The 24675-nt window shown below is 39.1% G+C and overlaps 1 protein-coding gene across 7 annotated transcripts in view; it reads right to left on the bottom strand.

The window, feature by feature from the left end:
• DMD (dystrophin) overlaps positions 1–24675 on the bottom strand; it is a 2140576-nt gene that overhangs the window by 557355 nt on the left and 1558546 nt on the right. For 6 of the 7 annotated variants that reach the window (XM_090061814.1, XM_090061802.1, XM_090061811.1 and 3 more), the window contains one exon: positions 19162–19397. In XM_090061814.1, coding sequence (XP_089917940.1) covers positions 19162–19397 — 236 coding nt within the window. The remainder of the gene's footprint in view (positions 1–19161; positions 19398–24675) is intronic. The other variant, XM_090061808.1, reaches the window with a different exon arrangement.

Genomic DNA, 24675 nt, shown 5'->3' with positions numbered 1-24675 from the left:
GCCACTATATACAGTAATACTTCAGTGGAAAGTGCTTCCAAAAAAGAAACTTTCTATATTCTGAGTTTAATGTTACAACTTTTAAAAATTGCTCTGGTTTCAAAAGTCACGTGATTTGGGAGCCATAGAACACTTTTTATGTTTCATATTCTTCCAATTATGTCTGAAAGATATTTCAAAGGGAGATTCTATGCCCAATTACACCACATTGAATATTAGTGCCAAGACATAAGACACATTGCCAAGTGGTTTAAAATTAAACCATTACAAGAATAATGCTAGGGAAGACCGGGTTCAACTAAGATGGGCATATGGGGGAAGAAAAGAGAGAGTTCTGCAGAATAAAAGGAACCTGCTGAAGGCAGGATTGGTAAGAAAAATATAAAATAAACGAATGCCAAAAAGAGAAGTACTTTCTGTCAAGTGCTGTCAAAAGCACTAGCTATCTTTTATTTTATTTATTTTTTATTTGTTATCTTTCTTTTGATGTGCAGCAAACTGATAATGAGTGCTTTATTTATTTGGTATTCCTTTTGAAATAGCACAAGCATGTTTTTAAATACTTTTTTCAGCTTGAAACTCCATAATTAATTACATTGAGAAGACCTAGTTATACTATGTCAGAGGAAGGGAAGGCAGTTGGAAAATGAATCAAGCCTTTGAGGAGTTAAATCCCACTGGAAATTGTGTCTGGTCTACATATAGTTTAATGGCTCAATTTACCAGAAGGTCATGGATTTTGGTTCTATGACAGCTGGCCTGATACAGCAGAGAGGCAGGCTTGATGTTAAAAACCAAGGAATTTGTTGCATTTCAAATACAAGTAACTGAGTGGAAGCAAATTAGAATGATAACGACTGTATTTTTATTAGGACTTGCTGGATGCTGGATGCTGGATGCTTGATCCAGGAGCCCCAAGTGGGAAAACTGAAGCAATGACAGACTGAGAATTTTTTAAAGTTTCCTTATAATCTCTAAAGGTTTCATTTGGCAGCTAGAGCATTAGTTTTATTGCACCTTTTTGGCTGAGATCTAACAAGGGGTAGTATTGATGTCATTAGACCTGAGTTTTGGTTAAGTCTGAAAATGGTCTCCAGGAGGTTTGAGGTCATGTTTGGTATTACTGTGGAGGGGGTGAGGGGAGGTTTTACCCTTATTTCGGGTCAAAATGTCCGTAGTAGCTACTTTTATTCCGTCCCATGAAAGGCAAGTGATAGGGCAATCTCAGCAGGTTCTTAAGCTATCAAGTAGCTTAGGGCCATGTCACACATTACACTTGTATTAAGTAACACATGTTCCGTTCTTGCTGGACTGTTCCACTGTGGCACAGGGTGCAAGTGCCATGCGATGGGGGAAGTATACAGCCAAATAGCTGAGGGGCAAGGCCAGGGACAGCCATAGTGCAGTGGGGGATAGGAGCAAGGCGCATGATGCTTGTGTGGTGTGCAGTCCCTACTTGTGCACCTAGTGGGGCATATGGCCCTTGATCACTTAGAAGTTGGACAACCCTGGTCTAACTTGAAGATCAGGGGGACAGACACTGATTACTTCTGGAGGGCAAGAAATTCCTAATTTCTTCAGTGCCTAGTGCAGGGGAGCTGGACCCCATGGTCTTGTGAGGTCCCTTCCAGCCCCTTACAATTTATGACTACAAAAATCCCTCTTACTCAGAAGTTTTTAAGATATATTAGAGATAAAAAGACAGAAATTTGGGTTAAAACTTTAAGAGAATTGCTGAATCAATTTTATCTTCTACAGATAGACCAGGAATTTTCTCCAGAAACATGAGGAAGATCTGAAGCTTAAAAATCTTATTTCTATTCAAAACAACTGGGGTTGTCACAACACCATAAAGGACTAGTGGTAAGATGCAACTAACAGGAAATGTCTACCTTAAAAAAAATTGCCCATTTCATGACTAACTTATAATACCTAAACAAAGCAATGAATGAATGAAGCGAACAAAGATTGCAAGATCTCTGGGGGGAAGCACTTTTGCAGTAGTGCTGAACACATTTTAAACTTTAAACCACTTTTAACACTTTAAACCAAGCATTTTTGGTATTTTTGGTTCTCAGTAGAGCCCTGGGGTTTTGATCCTTGACTGGTCCCCTGGTTCTCTTGGAGCAAAAATACACTAAGTAACGAATGCACAAAACCCATTAAACAGCTTATGATGGCAGAAATCCATAAAGCCAAGAAACTGAAAAGTTAAGCTGTACGTATTTTTCTCTTCCCTTCCATGCACTGTTATATGCCTAAAGATTACCACAACTACCTTGCATGAGACCTTCTATACACCAATACCTTAACTGTTTTCACTTCCAGCTCCCTTTTCCAAATTAGGCCCTTCCAGTACCATTGGCTGCAGATATCTGGTGCAGCAGTCTATTGTACGTTAGCCCGGTAAAGGGGTGATGGCTGGCTTTTGAAGGTGGCTGTAAATAGTAAACAGTCATTCATCAGCCATCTTCCTCACAAGGGCTGCTCTTCATGGGCATGTCTACATATGGTGCTATGTCACTGTAGTAACATGCTACTGTGACAGAGCATCAGCAGGCACAAACCATGACGCCACAGCTACATGGCCATAGCAACACACTCCCTTGGTATAGTGGATTGCTACAGCGACATAGCAGTAAAAATAACCATACGCCACTGACACAGTGGCAGTACGAGTTACTGTTCTGTAGGGGCATATATAGATGCACTCACTATTCTCCTCTCATGTCAGCTTTAAATGAAGTTTTATATCAGCTTCATGAGCTGAATGATATCAGTTTACATGAGACCAAGTGTCCTTTAAATTAATAAGGAATCATTTATTAAATGTGAACTTCTCTAAACACATTAAATAAAGTTGCTTAAAATTAAATTGAAAAATAAGCTAAAGTAAAGTTTAAAATATTATTGATTTTGATCACAGGGAAGGGTAGTTCATGCATTGCTACAGATCTTCTGTGTCACGCCACACTACTCTGCACAATGCTTTTGTTACAGTCTTGCCTTTCAGATACAGGAAGGGTCCATATGAACAGAGAATTTACAATACAATAATAATAAAGCTAAATATAGAACAAAGACACATACAGATGGTAAACCATATGTCAATCCCTTGGCCATTATCTTTGCAGAGGGCTCCACTCCAGGCCATCTTCAAAACTGTTTGCATTAAGAAATGAATGTGCATAATGCACAAACATGTATCTAAGATAACTGACATTAAAGAATAACATCCCACTAACTAGAAAGATGGCATTCTTCTCCACAGGTTTTAGAATTCAGATTATTGCACAGGTTATGTTATTAACAGGGACCCTGGTTTTCCCAGATTTAAAAAAATCCACAATTTTTGGTTAAAAATTAAACATAAGCTAGATATAGCTGCAGATGCATAGTGGTGTAACTATTTCATTCAAATCAGGGAAAAATGTGGATTTGGGGTTACTTTTTTATTTTTTTAACTGAATTTTTTTTTTTTAATCAGGGAAAACCAGGATCCCTCATTATTAATATGTGTATTGTGGAACTCATGGAAATAGTTATTTGGACTCATAATCTAGTCATTATGTTAATGGTTATCAGCCAATTTGTTTCTTATAATGGTATAAAGCAGATCATGTAAAGTTAAAATAATTTACAGAATAAGTATGTTTGATGGCTCTTGGTGGTTTTGTAGAAGACTGTAGAAAGGATGTAATGGCCCCTAATACATGTGATACAGTAATCCCAGTATATTAGAAAGTCAGTGCACATGAGTTTTGAAAGAATGTGAAAAACAACTTCTAAATTATGCTAAAAAAGAAAAAAATGTGAAATGATTGTTATTGCCTAGGCATGTAGAGACATTTCCTATGAAATGGACTAAAAACACAGCTACTTAAAACTTGTTAGTAATTAGAACAACAGGAAGAAAATGTCCAATTGCTCACAAAGGCAAATCTCCAGAGATAGTAAAATGATTAAACACTAAAAAGAAAGACATGCATCAGTACAGGGGTGCTGCTTGTAATCTGGTCTACTGGCCTCTGCACAGGTCCTGAAATTTGGGGGTGGGAGAGCAGTGGCAATTAATACTCATCCTCTCACAGTTGGATTAGCCCCTGGCTGGGCTGGGTCTGTATGGAGGGATTCGGCCCATTCCTGCAGGGCTGGATTGAGCTGGGGCCCATGCAGCTGCACAGGGCTGGCTAGACCGGGGACCCGATGCAGCTGTGTGGGGCTGGCCAGGCCAGGGCTTGGCCCTTTACAGCTGCACTGGCCTGGCAGTTCATGAGTGGTTACTGGCTGCAACATATTTCCAGCCCCACATTTCTGTGGATCAAGCCCAGCCAGACTATTTCTGTGTAGCTGCACTGGGCACGAGCTAAGCTAGCACCATGCACTGGACTGGGCCCACGCACGGATAGGATCCAGCCTGTGGACAAACCTGGCACAGCTCATCTGTCCCACAGGCCAAAAAGGTTGTCTACTACTGTAATATATAATACTTGATATATATAAAAAATATATATTATATATATAATTTCTTTCTTTAGCAAGACACCTAACCTCCCTCTGCTGATCTTCATGAGGAATGGTACTGAACCTGACAAGGACCAAGAAAGAAAAGAAGACTGAAGCAAGAGTTGCTTTATGCGTGGAGGTGACTAAGTACTAATATGAGACTTCACCCACAGGAAATTCCACAGGCCATACCTACAAATTTTAGTTTTGCTCCAGAATGAAAAATAGACATTTCAAATTTTCCACAGAACAGATATCCCAAAGATACTTATTTGAAAAGCCTAACCTTTTTGCTTAAATTCTATAAATGAAATGAAGGTTTTCCTCTTTTAACTTTTTATTTATATTTGATCGTAAATTTTTCATTTAATCTTAATTCTATGTTTTTTCTTTTTGGTTTTCATATTGTATTTAAATATAATTTTCACTTACATTATTATAATCTTTACATATAAATATGGATGTTACCTTTTTATTATTACAAGGACCCTTTAATTAATAGCTGTTCTCATTTGCCTGTCAACAGTGTCTCCTGTTTGATACTTATATGAAACAGGTTGACACTTTGAACAAGCAAACAAAACAACAAAATATTCCCACATTATCCTTGAGTCATTTTTCTAGGCTATTAAAAAAGACTGCTACTCTTTTTACAACTGAGTACTGATCATATTTTCCTGTCAGGGAGAGAAACTATCAAAATGCTTCATTACCATATCAAACAGGAGACACTCTGAAGAGTAAAATAAGATAGAATGATTCATTCTACTTATTACAAAAGCCATTGTTTTTAAATGTTTAAAAATAGTAGAAAATCTAAATCAACTCAACCATAAAATTGGGATGGAGCACTTAGGGCTGAAAAGGAGACAGGGGAGTAACCTAGCAAGAAACCAGGTAGGTTTCCAGGCCCTACTGCCTTCTGTAGAGTAATTTCATTCTTCCCTGATCTATAAGCATGGGGGCTTATTTATACTAGTGAAAATGGTAGAGCACATTTTTTTAATCCTGTTTAATTTGCATATTACTACTGGGAATTGCCCAAGTTTTACTGGATTGTTAGGCAGCAGTTTTGCCCTGGAATGGTTCGACTCCATACGTCCTACCAACAGAAATTTCTCCAGTTGAAAAATTTCTGACAAGTTTCCTGCAGTATTTCCCAGAGGCAGCAGGCTGGATTCTGCTAAAGTACACATACTGTAATATAAACACATGAAAACATTATTTTTTTAGATGCATATTTCAAGGACCCAGATTTCCTGAATCCAAAAATAAGAAAACCTTATATTCAAATCAAATAAAACCACTCCTTCATTCTAAACAGTCTCACATATATTCCTTCATGCAGCCACGATTTATGTATTTATCCTCATTATATTTGGTTATTTATTGACATGCTATTTAAATAGAAAATTAAATAAAATTATTTTTACATGATATTTTATAATGTTGATCAAAAAACCTGTATAAAATGTTGCTACGTGTAATTTACGTCATTATCAATTTCATGTTTTTTAAGCAACAAACCCTGGACTTACTTCTATTCTCAACAACAAGGGACAAGCTCTGTGAGATGCTAATACAGTTATCAGTGCGCTAACTCTCAGCGTATTTCAGGATTTGCTTCCTAGTACCTTTAGTTCCTAGTATCCACAGCAGCAGACGTCTTTTTAACATTAAGGGAGACACGTACAGTTCAACCAAACTGGATAAAAGGGCATTTGTGATAGTATTTCTGGTAAGTTTTTAAAAAAAAGAAAATCTATCCAGACGAAAGACCATAGCATCAGCACCTCTCAATTTTTTGGTTTATTCATATACTTCTTGTTATGTAGTCATTTAGATGAAAAACTCAACATTTTTTTTAAAAGGTCAATTTTAAATATTTCGTCTCCATTCATCTATGTCCTCACCTTGGAGGTCTTCCTACTTCATTATTTATTTCTACTTCAGGAAATAAAAACAATCCTGCTAGAGAAAAACTCTGGAAAGTGGGATTTTTTTAAAGCCAGTCTTAAAGCAATACTTTTGTAAGCAGCATATAACTGGAAAAATGGAATCTATACTACTCTCAAGTGCAAACATGTGACACCATGAACATTTGTCCTTTGGGCAAATACAGCAGGTAAGAGCACTGTATTTGAGTTGTATGAGCCATCACATGAAGGAAGAAAATAATGGGCTGGCTGAAGTGACTAAAGCTCTGTACATGGGATTCAGGTTTCATTGAATGCACTCTTTTTCTGAATATTTGGAAAGTAAGAAAAATGGGGAACCCAAACAGGATCACAATAAAACTTCTTAGAATGGATTTGGTGATCTTGTTTATTTGTGTCCACCAGAAACCAGACAGAAGACAGAGCAATGTCCCATATTCACTCTATTACAGGTCTTCAGGAAGTCCTTTCCTGGAACCTAACCCTGTAAAGTGCTGAGCAACCTGGCTACATTCATATAGTCCTTAAACAGATGTTTAATTCTAAATACGTGTTTAGTCCAACTAATTTCAGTGGAATTATGTCCATATTTCAAGTTAAACACATGGTGAACCAAGTTCCTACCCTTTCCTGAAGAATTCAGTTGTTTACCTCAGGTATGGATATCCAAGGGTTTTTCTTGTCCTACACCAGTGGGGGCCAAACTTTTTGGCAGTGCTGCTACAAACTATCCCCACCCCTTACCCACTTTGATCCTTTTGTCTTTATTTGATCTGATTCTCTGCTTCCTGCCTGACCTGTTGCTCTGCTTTCAGCCCCTTGCCCTATCTGCCACTGTGCTACTTGTCCCCTCTCTAGCCTGCCATTCACCAGACACAGAGGCTGGCCACCCCTGAACTAATAGACCCCTGAACTCCAAATGATGGGGAGTTGTCAGCTGTAAATTTTTGTGAAACAAAGCGTGTGTGTGTGTGTGTGTGTGTGTGTGTGTGTGTGTTGGGGGGCGGGGGGAGAGACGAGGACACAGCCTGCAACATTTCAGTAAAACAAAGCTACTAGTATTGCTTTACCGCACTGCATATTCAATGGCACAGGAAGCTAGACAGCATTCCACTGAAAAAATAAAACCATTGATGAAAATACTATAACAAAGAAATATTATTTTCCCTTCCATTTCTGATATTCCTTTCATCCCTCTACATTTTCAGTTCTTTAAAATGAGAAAAATATGTATTTAAAAACAGAGATGAGGTCAGCATATGCTATGAGTTATATAAAACATCTAACTGCATTATTAACATGCTGAGTGGGATATAATACCCAGGGCTGACCTTAGCAGTTTTGGGCAGCAAAAACACATTTGATCAATCTTCAATTTAACTGATTCCTGTAACACATTGCGATGCCACTATCCACAGACCCAGTCTTAAGAGATGACTGGACTAAACGACCCCCAAAGTAAGTGAACTCTTTGTGCAGACTGAAAGCACATAGAATGTTACTAAATATATAGGCAGACAAGGTTCTTTGGGTGAATCTGATACCTTTTATTAGACCAACTTAAATAGTTGGAAAACAATTACTAAGCAAGATTTTGGGTTCAAAAACCCTTTGTCAGGCTAAGGAAGTTTCAGCAGTTGGTGTGTGCTCTTCCTGGATGGAACTAAATATATTAGATACATAACTAAAATAGATAAAGAGAGAGTTAGGTAAAAGGTGAGATCTCCTTCACACTTTATACAAACTAGCTCTTTTCCAGAGCTAATCCTACTCTCAGGTCCTGAATTTTATGCCCATTTTTTGTCCTGTAGTTCTGAGCCTAGTTAAGCCTCAGAGGTATTTTAATTTTTGATGTCTGGTAGTGCCTAGTAGGGATGGCTGAAATTCAGCAATATATAAGCCACACCTCCAAAATACCCTATATGCTAGTGGTTTCAAAAGGCATTGGTGGAGATCCAGTCACACAACCCTCTGCTACTTGTGCTTCATTCAGGGCTATTCTTAACTGTTCAGGAAACATGGGCTAGGATCTGTCCCAGTAACGTCTTGAATTAATCAAGCTTTCAGTCCTTCCTCTATGTACACTTAATATGTTTATAAGCTTTACCTAAGTATATAAGTAATTATGATCTGAGAGGCTTATTTTGACAAATTCTGCCAAAATTTTGACAAACAAGTTATTTTTATTGTGCAAGTATTCCCATTCACAGAAAGAGAGCAATATGAATATTTTAGAAGTACTGTACAGTATACACCATTTATCTGTTAAATTATACTGGTTATGCCAAGAACTAAAATATTATTGATCTTATTGATCTGTACCTCCCCAAAATTTGGGGAGTGAAGTATGAAAATCTTCAAACATCTTTTCTTCTTTAATTAGAAGCAGTTCTTGGGTCTTGCACTTCTTACTGAAACACTTAGCTCTGAGAATCTGATTTATAAATACAAAGAAATACCATCTCTCTCTTTGATCTTTGCACAGGTTCTAAGAAGGCATATATTAATGACTAGATGACTTATATTGGCAAAGTATGCTTTCCTAAATACATTATTTATGTTGATCAAATATGCTTTGGAAGGAATCTCAGGAATCCTATACTAGATCCTCTCCTTTAGTTTAAATAATCTAGAGGAATAGCATTCTATCATTTTTTCTTACTTCAGAACCACTTTATTATATGAATTGATACCATATGATTAGCTGAAGGATTATGCCAAATAAGAAATGTATATGTGGGTTAGGAAATGATTAGTGAGATGCAGGACTCAGGGGCTAAATGCAGACATTTGTGTGGGGGGGGGGGCGTTGGGATGAGATTAGATCAGGTTCAAAATGGCCACCCAATCTAAGGTAAGTCAGGATGGGGAGGCTAGTGGGGGAGGGTTGGGGGAGTAGGGGGGGCAAGCAGGTTCAGGGGGTTTGTGGTCTGTAGGGAGGGTTGGGGGCGTAAATATCATCTGTGGAGGTAAAGGGGAAGCAGGGGGCATCTGTGGGGGGTTTGCTGGGGTCAGGAGGACTTGTACAGACCAGTCACCCCTCCCTGGTGAACCCACATCCCCATCCCTCCCCCCAGTGGAACTTACTCTCTTAGCTCCTGGAGACAGTGAATGCTGATAAAACCAGTGGCACCTGGAACAGCATGCAGGATGGGGAGGGCTGGCTAGTCTGTGGGGTGGGGGGCAAGGACCTGGGAGGGCTAAAATAGCCCAGTGCTAGGCAGAGGGGTGTGAAAAGTGCAGCGCTGGGGCTGGTGGCTTGGCTTTCCCAGCCCTGGGGCTGTGTAGATGACTGTATAGAAGTTCCATGCCACAGTCTAACCTAGATGGACTAAGTTGGATACTACAATCACTCCAGGTCTATTTCAGTCCAGGTTCTGGAATTTTTAGCTGGTCTGTGCACACAGGCTTCCTTATAGTTATAGGTTTAGATTGATTTCTGATCACTGAGACTGAGTTGGTGCACAAGGCCCACACTGGGTCAAACTAAGTTATATCAGGAATTTAACCTCTCCCTAACACTTCCTCTCCCTTCTGCACTTAGCCTGGGTCACTAAGTATTAATGGTAAATGTGAGCAGATATCATTGAATGCTCTTTGCAAAATTCCACCAGACACTTCTTAGTTTATAAATTTATTCTCAAGGAAAAATTAAACACAAGATTCTCAAAGGAGCTTTAGGACATGTCTATACCACCTCCTTAATAAGCTCAGGACTGCTGCTGAGAATCAAGCCCATCCCAGTCACACTACACAGAAGTCAGTAATTAGAGTTTATGACTGACCTTCCTCTAGAGGGAATTCTCTACTTGTATGTAAAATCCCAGAGTCCATATTATTCCTATTACAGATCAGTGTTCATATCAGGTATCTACTGGGATCAATAGGTAGCATTTCCAGAGTGAACATTTCACAACAGGTTGGGAAAATGTTCATCCCCTTCCTAAAAGAACTATCTGTTTCAAGTTCAGTTTCATTAAAAAGCTCTCCTGGGACATCATGTTTATTTTTCCTACACAGGAAGCCTTGTTTCCTTCTTTTCCCCTGTGAAATGAGCAAGTATATCAATCAGTCTCTGCAGTTTAAATTTGCATTCTATGATTACAACTGGATTCAAATTTTCTACATTGCATTATTACTAAGCAAAGGAGCTGTTCTGATCTTAATGAGTTCTGAATAAAAAAAACCCCACTCCTATTTTTGCTTCTAGTTATCATTATTTTTATATAGTATATTATTAAAGCCAAAATATGAAGATTTCAGATTGCACAACAGTCTGTTCTGGTCCTACATGACATCTGAAGCCTGTCTGCATTACCTAGGCTATGCAATACACTTCCCAGGCCCTGCAGCAGACCAGAACTGGGCAGTTCCCTGCAGTGAATTCTGGCCCACATCCAGCAAAGCACATAGGCACATTCTAAACTCCCAAGGAACTTGTAGGATTCTGGCATACCTGACCCCGTATTTACAGAATCAAAACACTTGCTCCTGCCCTTATTTCACAAATGATGCTATATTTGCTAACCAACGTTTAAAACTTTCCAACATGCATCTTTAACACATTCTCCCATTCCTCCCCTTATAATATCCATGGAGACAGTTCACTGTCCTGCTACAAATAGTCTCTTGAAAATTCTCCTCTTTTATAAAGCACACAAAAACTCATCAGTGCTTTGGTTAGTCCATTTGTTTACTGCGAGTATCGTTTCTCGAGATGATCCGTACAGATTCATTGTTTCCTTGTGGTCCATTCAGTGGTGGATCCAGACAGGGTGATGCAAGAGTGGTCTGACCCCTGCCTTCGGTTGCACTGCACGTAATTCTCTACACGGTGTCAGGCCAGAGCCCCTGCTTTTCCTCAGTACAGAGCCCAGAGGTTGAACAGGACCACTGCCATTTGTCCCCTCCTTTTTCCTGCTGCTGAATTCAGGGGGGAGGGAGGGAGGGAAAGGGTGAACAACCTCAGTATTTGTGCTCTGGGCTCCAGCGCCATGCAAAAGCCAAGGCTCTGGCCAGATACTGCTTTGATCAGCTGGTGAGCTTAGAGCTTGCGTGGAACCCCAGTAAGAGCCTGCGCTGACCAGGCTGTTTCTTCAGAGCACGCTAGACATGTGCAGCACAGCGAAAAGGAGGGGTGGGAGGAGTGCACCCCTTTGCCCCATACCTGGATCCACAACTGGTTCCATTCAATTTCTGGCCAACTGTTGTAAATAATCTTAGATTATAAACTCTTTGGGACAGGGACCATTTTGTGTGTGCTTATACACTGGCTAGTGCAATGGAATTCTGACCTTGAATTTGTACTACTAATAAATTACAACACCTTTAAACAAGAAGTCACAAGGAACAGTCACAACTAAGACTTTTACTGGACTGGAGTCCTTATACTCATTCCATGAGTCAGATAAAGGAACTACCAAAAATCCTTTAGCTACTGAACAAGCATAACCTGGAGAATGAAAAAGCAAACTTCAAATCATCAGCATACAAATACAATTTAGTAATGCTCTGAAGTTCCCCAATCAAGTTCACTGTCTGCATCCTCTCTTTACTGACCTAATAGGGTTGCCAATATGTGCCTACTGTGATGTTTTCTTTTTTGAATGGAACTATATTTGACAGAATATGTAGCAGATCATTTCCCCTTCGGCCAGCAACAATCAGAAGGAAATGACCCACAGTCACTATTAATGCATTTTGTTTCAAACTGATGATTAGAGCCTGACCGGAAGCAAATTGCTATATATTAAACATCTCCTGTTTCCTTCAATTAGTTTTGTGCCATATTTTACAGGTATAATAATTTTGCAGATGCTTCTACCAAAACAGAAAAATTAGTGGCTGCTAGTTGCCTCTCCCGGAGACTTTTTTGGGGGCAGCTTTTTTTATTACTGCAGGGAAAAAAACCCCTTATTCTTTAATATGGCATAACAAGCTGGCAAAACTATTTTAAAATATCTGCTTACTTTATGGCTATACAGCAATAAAAAGGAGTCCCCTGGAATATATTCTCTATCCCAGGAGGTCCAATTTTCAGAGTCATGGAAGTTTTTCATTCCCCCCCACCCTCCCTTTTTAAAGACTCAGCTTTCTTTTGGGTACAGGTCCCTCTAGAGTATTACGATGCATTTTCTACCCTTTAAGAGTAAGCTTAAGGGATGATAGTCGGTTTTTTCTCCCCTCCTTTTTGCTGTCTTCTGTAAAATGTTAAGGTCTTTCAAAATGAAGATATCATTGTTCTAACCTTTTTAGTGTGTTTAGAACTCCACTTAATTATTAATATATTTTTCATTTCAAGCACATAAGCCAACCTTTCAGTATTTCTTTTAAATTGAAATTATTGTTCAGTTTACAAGCTGAACAGCATTACATAGTCTAATAATATTATACCTCATTATATCATGTTAAAAAGAACATCATTGACACTTTAAAAGGTACATAAACAATCACTCTAGACTCATGGGTGAAAAGATCCAGAGTCAAATTCACTCTGAAGAAGAGGGCTGGCTTATGGCTCTCCATACCACAGGATCCCTGAATAAGGGTGGCCACAGAGTTCTGCTAGTTGAGCACTGGCAGGGGAATACCAATGGCATCTTCTTGAAGTATGCAGACTTAATTTAAATTCCAGTCCTGCTCTGAGGACAGGCTAAGCCTAGTTCAGTAACAGGCTCAGGCATATGGCTGCAAAAAAGAGCGATGCTAACAATGCAACCCACAGACTGGAGTGGCAAGAGAAGAATTTCACTTCCCAATCGACATGCATTTTACCTGACCACAGTCCAAGTCTGAATTTTGCACCCACTCTGCATGTTTCTCCATTTTTCAACCTTTATTTTTTTTTAAGGACCAATACAGTGGGATTCTATAATGGAATTATTGTGGTACTTTTAGTGGAACTATCGTGGTAATTACAGAGACCAGCAGCTCTCTGTAGGTGACCTTGTCCCTTTTGGTTCAAGGATGATGATACTACTACAGTATAACCTCATAAATCCAGCATGGTCGGGACCAAGCACCTGCTGGAAATTTGAAAATGGCAGATTTTTGAAACCGGACTGGGGACAGTTGCGGAGTGGTGGGGATTGCGGGGTGGGGGGGGGGGGGTGGTAGGGTGGCCGGTCCTGGAGCAGCAGCCACATGCAGAATGGCAGTGCGGGCTGATGGATGGCAGTGGCAGCCACCACATGGAAGTTGCCCCCTCCGATGCTCTGGGACTGGCCACCACTACTCCTCGATGTGTGGGATTTTCTAGAATTCTGGATTTTTGATATCCAGATTTATGAGGTTATACTGTACTAGTACTAACTCTTACACTCTGCTGTATAAGCTAATAAGAGGCTTCCGTTAGCTCCAGAAGGGCCTTGACTGCATCTGTTAGAAGATATCATGTTCTTAAATATACTGTACCTGATCCTTCTGCCTGAGAAGTTAATAGTGGATATCTACAGTCGAAAATCCAAGAGCCCAGTACTCCAGCCAGCAAATCCAAAGTAGAAATCATTACTAACACTGCTTAACTGATATCTGTTTTCTCAAAAGACAGCTGGTACATGTATTTTCAATTACATTTAACAATGTTAAAAGGTGGAAGGGTAGTAACAATTTATTTTGAAATTAAGAGACAGAAGTGATTGGGGGAAAAAAGCCTCAAGCAAGTATAGTATTTTGTTTAACTCAAAACCAGTGGCAATGCTTAGGGGGTGCATGGGGGTCCCTGAGAGCGCTGGTGCACCCCCTTATAGCCAGCGCTCCCCACTTAGGCAACAGGTGGTGGGGCAGGCAGGAGCACCTGTTTCCCTTGTGAATGCTGGCTGGGGAGTGGGGGCACTAGGAGAAGCAACGCTGGCACTTCCGGGAACACGAGCTGGTGAAATCAGCCACAGAGGGACCCGCCTCCCCACTTGCTGAATGGCTAGTTTACCATGCTCAAAATCTTGATTTTTTTCTAACCATTCACTACTTTCAGAGGAAATCTGGTAACTTGTAAGGGAAAAATGTTCCAAACTGAATTTCTAAGGATGCCAATAGACGTCTTTATAACAGAGGCTTCCTGCTGTCCTAAATAAGAAAGCATTACTACCTTTCCAGAATAAAGCAGAAGAGAATAATTTATTGAACCTGTCCCTGTGTCCACTCTTTTTTCTTTTTTACATAGGAAATAAATGGCTCTTTGAGCCTAAAATTTCCTGACTGCTCTAAAGTCATGAGACTATAATGAGGCATCATCTGAAGCCAACTGATTTGAACTTTATTCCATCATTTCTCTAAGCAGTCTATACCTTAAAATATATTAATCACTTTGCCTCAACTTTAACTTGAGATGAAGGTTATAGACAGGAACTTAGCCTGTTTTGTCAGAAATGTTGCTTATATCACTACCTTGAATCCCAACATTGCACAAGATCAATCACTTTTGTACTGCCAATGTGTACAGAGCAGTATTTTTCCCTTGATGATTTCATGGGGTAAAAAGTCATACACACCAATATTAAGTTCTGGATTTCAAGCGGCTTTCACTTAAAGCAGTGCTTTTCAAACTTTTTTTGACCTATACCTACAAAATATTGCTGCTTGTATCACCTGCACTCAATACATCTCTGCACATTCATTCCTTAGGAAGAGTTTTAACATCAATTTCAATATGTACCAGTGCCAGTACTTACCACGTGCTGACCAACCCCAAACTCCAGCACGTATACCAGGTTGAAAAGCACTGATTAAAATTGCACATATGCCTATTGGTATATTCTCTAAATGTTTTAGTATATCTGCATTAGAGAAAGATATATTTATTATGGGAAAAATTTGGTTTCAATGATATCTTGACAAACAAAAAATTAATTATAGATAGGATGAAATTATAAGGCATACGGATCTATTTTTCCTGTACAAAAACTTCTTTCCACCACACAACATATGCATTGCTTCCTGCAATCTATGCTGCTTGTGGTTTTAAAATAGAAAGATAACACTAAAATGAGATTATTTTATTTTATTTTTACATGTGACTTCTCTAAGTTATTATAAAACCAGTCTTACAATTCCAAATGACTAGGGACACTTGCAAACTGAGTTCACTTGAGGGCTAATGATGTCTTAAGCTTTTTCCTCCATAAATGTGGTAGAGTTAGTGACTATGATCTTGTGACACAATCAGAGTGAAATGAACCTGACCAAAATGCCCTGAGAGATTTACTTTCAATAACATTATATGTTGCTGTGTAAGGAAAGGATAGATTAAGGTCACTTGTTTAACCTCAGTGATTTGTAAGACACCTTTTTTCATGTACTGCAACAAGAATAGTATTTTTGAAGGTTTAAAATACTCTCGATTGCATTTGGTAAAGGAATCATGCCTCATTCTTTTTAAAGGAAAAGAAAATAAATGAAAGAAATGGTATTAAAATAGGCCAATACTTACAGAAGTGACTAATAGTTTGGGGCATCATAATGTGTGGATGCACAATTTGAGATAGTTTACAAAAACAAAGGTTTATAACGTAAGTCTCTGCACAATTAAACTATCCTTCAAGGTACCTCAGATCAAGTCTTAAAAAACGGAAGCACCAAATATTACATGACCAGCATGGAGTTTAACTGTGTATGGGTTTTTCAGTCATCTTGAGATCCATAATGCTCATAACCAGGGCATATATGGGACAGTAGCATTGAGTTAAGGATAAACCTTTCTATTCAAATTGTCAGTAGTACTTCCTTTCCTTTTGCCCAATGGCATACTGGTTAGAGCAGTCACACAGGAAGTGGGATATCCAGGTTCTAGTGTTGTTATATAACTAGAGGGGATTCATAAGTACTACTTATGCCACTTCCCAGGAGACTGCTTACTGCCAGGTTACAGGAAATATCCTGGGTAGAGCCTTCTTGAGCTATCAGGACTGTTCATCCATTTTTACATTAGACAGCCATTGGTTAGAAACATAATTAAGTCTGGTAGTAGGGAGTGCAGCACAAGACTTGCCCATCCTTGGACTACAAGTTTATGCTTCCTCTTGCTTGCTTTCTTTTGGCCTCATGAATGCTGCATTATAGCCAGCCCAGTAGTCCATCTTTAACAAGAAAAGTAAAGTAAAAGGGATCCTCAGTCAGACTACTCCGTAGTTTTGTGATTAGGAAATTCTGAAAGGAAGTGGGAGATGTGGGTTTCAGCCCGCTCAGGACACAAAGAGCCTGGAATAGAGGTTCCTTTCCAGAGTAGCCTTCAGGCCATTTGGTTACTGGTATAATAGCAAATTTCTGGGTGACTGATGCCACCTTAGTTGGGGGGCATGTGCCTCCCTAGCAACCAGTCAGAGACTGGGGGGGCGGGGGGAAGTCTCCCCATGGCCAACTGCACTGACTAGGGGGGCATCCTCCCACGGCCAATCTCGCCAAATAGGAAGTGGCTGTGGCGCTCCTGGAAATGGCCACAGCGCTTCTGGAATTGGCTGTGGTGCTTTGTCCAGAGTTCCCACTCCCTGGCCAGCACTCTAAGGGGGGGCACCCGTGCTCCCTCCTGCCCCCCTGCCCATCACCTAAGCAGGAAGTGCATCCTGTTAGGGGGTGCACCAGCACTCTCAGGGGGTGCACATGCACCTCCCGTGCACCCACTACACATCACCACTGAGCAAATTGACTATCAACTGCTGCCACAACCACCATCTCTGGCTGTGTTTGTAATTGTTTGCATGTTTCTTGCAGCCAACATTCATGAGGCAGGCTCTAGGGCTACCTAAGAAATCAGACACTGAATTAGGTGTCTAAATGGTTGATCTGGATTGTTTCTCAGCAGGCACGGTAGCCTAAGTGAAGACATTGGGTAACCTTCCAGACAAAAATCAAGGTGTATAAATAATCTAATTATTAAATGATTTTACTGCTGCTGGCTTAGAGTTGATTTTGATCACCATTTATGACTTAGGTACCTAACCTGCTTAAATCCTGTGTAGGTTGATTTAAATCAAGCAACAAGACTGATTGTAGTTTATTTGATGAATTCTGATCTAACCCCCTGGGTGGAATTTACAAAAACACAATTTGCACTTAAACATAGTGTTTTGCATTTTGTTGAAATATACATACTTCAAAGTATATTCTACATGCAAAATGATGTTTAGGTTAGCTCTATTAGAGATATAGATGATTCATTTTAAAACACGTAGATCAAATACAAGGTTAGTGCCCAAGAGAAAATGCTATGATCATTAGATATCACTTATTTTTGTAAAGGAGACCTCTGTGAGTAAAGATTTCTGCCTTCTGAAATGATGGGCTGTGGAAATGGAGGAACAAGGAAGGAAAGTGAGATTATTTAAAACTAACTATCAAACATATGCACGCTTAAAAACTAAGCCATTTACAAAAAGTGCAAAAGGATGTAAACATGCAAAGCTCATCCAAAATATCCTATCTTTGCTTTTCATATAGCTTAAAAAACAACTGAAATAATATTTTACATGGTTTAAAAACTATTTTAAACTACTTTCCTGAGTCCATCATGTTGTATCTTCCTCATATATAGAATTATGCAGCTCTTAAGAAATGATATGCATGTTCACTGAAAATACTGACAGATTCTATGATCACTGATTGGAGATGAGAACAGAAATATTTTGCTTTTCATGAAGATAAAGCACAGCAAAAGTATGAGGCAAAAATAAACATAAAAAACACAAGTTATGAAAATGAGAAATACAAGAAAAGAATGAGAAAACCCCCTAATACTATATGTATTTACTAGTTCCTCTCTTGCAGATCCATACATTGCTTCATTCTCTTTATTTTTTTCTTTGTAGTGCTATAAAATTGTTCCATTCTCTTGCTCTTTTTTTCCTCTTGAAATAAAGGGAGAGAATTTTAACTTCCCTCCTCTGGGATTTGAAAGAGGAAACTGAGTAGTATTTTATAATACAGAGTCCTAAATTCAGTTTACATGAGCTCAAATGAATGGAAGTTTAACACTTAGAGTTTTGCACAGGCAAGCTGAATCTTTTACACTGAACACTGCTAAATCTGGAAGGCAGGTAATTACTTTCAAGCTATATAATAAAAAATTACTTTTATTGCTACCAAGTTGTTGAAGTTAAAGTTTTGGGGGTTTTTGTCCATACACATATATTTCCATATTTTTGTGTATTTTCAAAGATAAGTAACACTTCAGCCATTCTGCTGACAAAACACTTGCATTAATGAGTCGTTCTTTTTCTTTTAAGGGGACTGAGGAGTTTTTTATAACAGGATGACAGCAGGATACAAGCATCTCAGAAAGTTATTACAGAAACAGTCAAACAAGATAGAGATACATAGCAATACATTTTTTTTTCTGTTTATATCCTGGATCTTTCTATATATTTCATTTCTTTCTGAGTTTCGTATTTTACACTTGTGATACTGCAGTGATGGGCTTATTGTAAGAAAGACAGAATTAAAGAGATCCAATTTCATTACTGCAACAGATATGCTCATAAAAGGGACCACTCTCACAATTTGTGAACTGTGATTTCATTATGAAAAAATGAATATATTTTGTTCCTCCGTTACCTTCATATTCAAATCTTAGAATCTATTTATACAACAAAGAAGCTTAACAGCACTTTGTGTATTACAAATGCTAATTTAAATGTTTCTTTTGTGTTTGCTGCTGAAATTATTAACTTTATAATAGCTGCATCCAGCTTTCAACTGTAAAAAATCCACACTGAAATATCTGTCATACCTTTTGTTTGATGATCATGTCGTTGATGTCATCAAGATCGCCCACTGTTACTTTCTGGGATTTTATTACTCGATCCAGTAGACAAAGCCAGTCAGTGAGTTCTGCCCATGCCTTATTGAAGTCAGCCAGGGCTGGCACCTCCAGAAGCAAGGAAGATGGCATTTCTAGTTTGGAGATGGTGGTTTCCTTGGTTACTGTGGTTTGCGTAACCACAGTAACAGTTTGACCAGGAGCTACTGGGGGGAAAAAATGCTAACATTGTAACATTATTGGATAACGGGACTGATAAACTCTTTGTTTCAGTAATATAATTCATTCATTAGAAACTTAAGTATGTCAATGAGTTTATGTAATGTTAGTTACATCCAGTGAAAAAAAGAAATAAAAAATATGAATTTCTTATAAATAGGATTTTAAGACTTCCACAATATCCTTTGCCTTCATTCACCCCCAAAGAACCTATCTTTGCCTCTTATCCCCCTGTATACCTATATTCATTAGTACTATGAAAAGTGGCATAAAAAAGCACATTTATATGAAGAGGCACAACTGGGAAACAATAATCTAGATTCTGTTCCTAACACCTTCATAAAAGCCCTGTATGCCTGAGCTCCTAACACTTAATCTCCTTTTACTTTGGTTCTCAAGATGTCAAATGGAAATGATAAAACCTCCTCTTTCACACCTTTTCTTGTTCCATCCGTCTTGTCTGTCAAGGTAGTAAACTTTTCCAAGTGGAAACATACGGTATGGCTACAGCACAGACTGCAGTGCAGTATAAGATACCCAAGCTGGCTTGGATGCCATGTACAGTCTAGCTATGGCCACATGGAATTCAGAGCGGGTTAATTTATCTAACTCATGAATACGGTAAATTAGTTCTGGCTGAGCTCTGTGCTGCTGTAGGTAGGTTGTTTCCAGCACAGAAAGCTTGTTTAAAGCCAGCTCAGGTATCTCTGCACTACACTGTTGCCTGAAGTGAAGATATATGCACAGATTTTTAAAGCGTGTCTGTTCAATGCCTGGAAAGATTGGACTCTTCTCTAATTGCATCGTCAACATATTATAATACTAATACCTGAGATTAATGGAGGTACTTGAGCTGAAATAAGCTTCCTATTGCAGAGGAGGATTCTGCTGAAAATTCCACTTGTGGGAAAACAGGTGACTTGCTACTTCCCTTTGAATTTGATTCCATTTTTAATAAATTGCTCAGCAACTTACTGGATAGGCATTGTTTTTCAGCAGATACACTGACATAAAAATAAATAATCAATTCCTAAGGTTGACCACTATATTTATTAAATAAATAATAAATGTTTGCCTCAGTAAAATCACTGGGTAATAGAAAAATATCAGGATAGCCACTTGTAAAAAGAACATCGTTCATTTTCTTTGTTCCTTTGCAGGATTTAATAATATAAGGAGAAGACATAAGTGACAATTGTTGTTCCATCTTGCCACAGAAAGCAGTTTATTATCCATGACCAAACACAAGTGCACATCTGCAGACAGCTTCAAAAATGGCTGATCAGGTGAAAATCTGACCCCTCATTGCATGACGGGTCAGATGAAGAGGTTTCAAAATATGACATCTTCTGTAACTTCTGTCTGCACTGCCTGCCAGCCTTGAGCTGTTTTCAGAATGGGAGGGGGGAAAGGGAGTGGAGGAAGTTCAGTCTGGGTTTTTTTCAGCCGGCTGGAGAGTGGGATGGGTGTATTGGACCCCCCCACAACCCCAAGGTGGGAAGAGGGCTCTAATTCACCCACCGCAGTCTCCAGAGCTAGCTGGGGAACCCCTTATACAAGCTGCCTCTGCTCCCTTTTCCCCTCCCATTCTGAAACAGGGGCAGGCTGGGAGAAAGGAGGAGCCATTGCGAAGGAAAACTGGCCACAGGCTCCCAGCCAGCAGCTAGATTCTGCCACTGCCTCCCTTCCTCCCCGCCAGGAACCAACAGTGAACTTCTGTTTGTTCCAGGAGATCATTGCAAGTCAGAGCACTTCCTGCAAACTGTTCTCAGTCACAGAGGGACGAACACTGCACTTGTGTCTGCACCCATAATGTATCTCATCGCCTCATATGGGGACAATTCACGCAGGTCATGTCAACATGAACAGGGCAGCAGAAGCAAACCCTAAGCACAGATGTTAGATTAACAGAACTAGCAACAATTGAAAAGCGAAGCAAATCCACAAAAAACTGCCAAGAGAGACAACAAAGAGATACTCAATATTTGCATTAGTTGCTCCACAGGCAGCATGAAAATACACATACTGGGATTCAAGGAGCAAAGCAAGGGATTCAAGGAGCAAAGGAACAGATACAGCAGCAGTTTTCTTGATGTAAGCAATGGTTCACTGGATTCTCATTGTAAAACAGGTAGACACAAATAGCTCTCAATGGAAAGTTATGGAAGCATAACTACTCATGCTATCTCAACCCTTAACTGTACTACATTGTGGAAAATCATAAGTAAACCTTAAGAAAAAGCTCTTAGGGTATTAATACCAAATACAAATCAGTTTGCATTTAAAAAAATGTGTAGTAACCCATTTCTGATCTGTAACTATTGGGCCTTTCTCTTTGTGCTTCAGCAATTTCCATCATTAATTTCTAAAAACTAAAATCACAATAAATAAAACCAACAGATAGAACAGATACATCTCCAAGGAGTCTTGTTAGAAAGTTATAACCCATATATTCTGGAAATTCAACCCAAGCCAGAATCTAGTTAACAATTTATCTTTTTTCTGCTCTAGGAGAAAGATTCCCCCCAACCTCTCTTATTAGGCATTGCTACCTTATTCAAAGACAATAAAACGATTCATTATTAGCTGAAAAAATGCAATTGGACTACTGAGTGTTGTTACGAGTCTGTTTCCATGATCCTTAATGATACAAAATGCTTCAGAGAGCCACCATTACAGAAAAAAATGTGTAACATAAGATCATTTATAACACCCAGCATCTGTCTCTTAGTTGCATCTCACTTTGGTTGTTCAAGAATTACATGTGATGAGTAGTTACAAATGATGTTTTCATTTAACTGCATAATAACAATTTGTGGTTTCAGTTGCTATCAAAAAAGTATACTTTGGCAAGCCAGGAAACCACCATAACTGTCAGTAGGACTGTTGATTTGAAAATGCATTTGAAAAAAAAGCTTTTAAAAGTCGAAGCCCTCTTATTTGTACTCTCAAAGGCGCATTTAGCTGTAGTAAATATATTTGTCCGGTTGTTTTACATTGCAATACAACTACAATCATAAGAAGAAACATGTTAAAATATCAATGCTAAAATAGCACCTGAGGCTGATGCATTCAGGTCTGAGTCGCTAGTAAATAGGAAGGGCTGTACATCTCCTTTGCAGTACAGCTGCAGAGACAGCCTAAATACATCATGTCAGAGCCATAAAAGCTGAAATTAAGTTTTGGGCAGTGCCATCTGCACAGACATAGACTCAGCCTTTTGTCATTTCAAATACAAAATACACTTGTTGGTGCTGGACTTAAAAAGAGAACAAAGGTGCTGAACTGCAGGGAGGACACAGGTTGTGAAGAGTGCAGAAGAAAGCTATTCATTAGTATGATTTAAAAGGAAAGGGGGCTCCACCATCTAAAATAATTGAGTTTATTTTCATCCCCCTCCCATTTCATGTTTCTTACAGTCTTAAATATGGTTCCTTTGGGAAAAAGGGTCATCCAGACAGTTTTCCCATGCATGTTAATGCCTGCCAGCAAAGCTACATTCTGAAAGAAACATTCATTTGGGCTGAAATTCACACTTAGCCAGTTAACCCAATTATAATGATCTCTGTTGTGAAAAAGAGCTATAACATTTGCTTCTTATGGTTGGTTTTGATTAGTTGGCCTACTATGCTTTAAACAGCTAACCCAGACTATTTGGTTTAATGGAAAGCATTGACCTTTAAAACCTAGGCAATTATTAGATAGCTATCCTGCAAATTATACTACAACACATTATTTTATTTACAATGGTCACTATAGCATTTTTAATTCTACATATAAACACACACCCTTATGCCCAATTGAAATGACACTTTAAACTTTCACAAAAATGAAAATGGCATAATACAGTGACTAGCTATTGTGAATGAAAATGACTGAAGTACATATAAGCATCCCAGCCCTGCAAATGTTGCCACTTCTTTGCAAAACCTTTGATTATGCTGTGGAGCTTACAGAATAGTTATTACTTAATTTTCCATGGTCTAGGTGGCTCCAGACAACTCTGCACTACATCGTATACATCATTTGATACATACTTTTTTATTAGTTGCAGAAAAAATTGCATGTCTATCAACAATGTGTATACTGTGTATGTGCAATTTCCACCATTAAAAAGTGTAAAAAACCCAATCAACTAAACAAACAAACAAAAATCAACAGTTGCAGTTTCCATACAAATATATATTTCAGATTCCCTGGTTACTGTCCATTCTAAATACAGAAAAAGTATGTTATCTCAGTTACTTTCCTATAGAGAATTCTGCAAATGCTGCCATTTTATGATAATTGGTGCAAGTAAATCTATCCACCCAGCCACCTGCTGACCTCACACTCATCAAGGTAGCATCTGAGTGCACTACTGACACTTTTTCTCCAGGCTTAAAAGAAAAACATTGATAAAGTAGTATGACAAGATAGTTAATTTTGAAAAAATGGAATGTCCTTCCACAGCATCCAACTTTCTTCAACATCTTCAACACCAGAACCCTACTAAGTAACTAATTAACAATAGCTATGGATTATGTGAATCCAGGTTTTCTTTTCATCCCTGGTACAATTAGATACAATTACATGTATATGGAATTACATTAGTCATGAACATAGGCAAATGCATTTCAGTGAAGCTGGGTTTTGTTGTGGGTTCAGCGAAGCTCGGTTTTTAAAACGTCAGTGAAACTGGGTTTTGTGTGGTTTTTGTGAATGCTGGGATATATTCTTTACCCAGCTCCATTCCTTTTGTGTTTTAGTGCCATTGAAAGAGTCTGGCTTTGTCCACCTCAGTGGAGATTCTCCGTGGATAAGTCTCTTGCAGGAGGCAAAGCTGGTAATGTTGGCTCTTTTGCCACCCTTTTTATTGCTTCTCGGCCTCTTGAAGGCTCAGATCGAGCGAAAACATTTACTCTTTGATCTTTAGAGGTGCACCAACATGTTGATCTGATATTGGATTGGTACCAATATAAAGAAAATTTGCTGCATCAGAAATCGGCCTGATGGAGCTGATAATTTGGTCAATAAATGCCAGTGCTGCACAGCATAGAAAAGAGCTGAAAGCGTGGAAAGCTGCCTCCAGCTGGTAAGTTGGAAGGGGGGGAAGTAGCATGGGGGTGCAGATCAAACCCCCCTGTGGTGAGGGAGGAAGGGGACAGGGGCAGGAGCTAGCCAAGGGGGAGGGGGCAGGGCGTGGGATGGAGGCGCAGCTCGAGGGAGGGTGGCTCCCATCTCTGCTTGCACCCTGGGAGGGTGTGGAAGCAGGTGCCCCCAGAT

Source organism: Crocodylus siamensis, chromosome 1 (assembly GCF_052110815.1).
Source record: "Crocodylus siamensis isolate JL-2025a chromosome 1, ASM5211081v1, whole genome shotgun sequence".
NCBI lineage: Eukaryota > Metazoa > Chordata > Crocodylia > Crocodylidae > Crocodylus > Crocodylus siamensis.
Note: the sequence above shows the minus strand (reverse complement) of the source record. Positions and strands in the feature narration are given on the sequence as shown.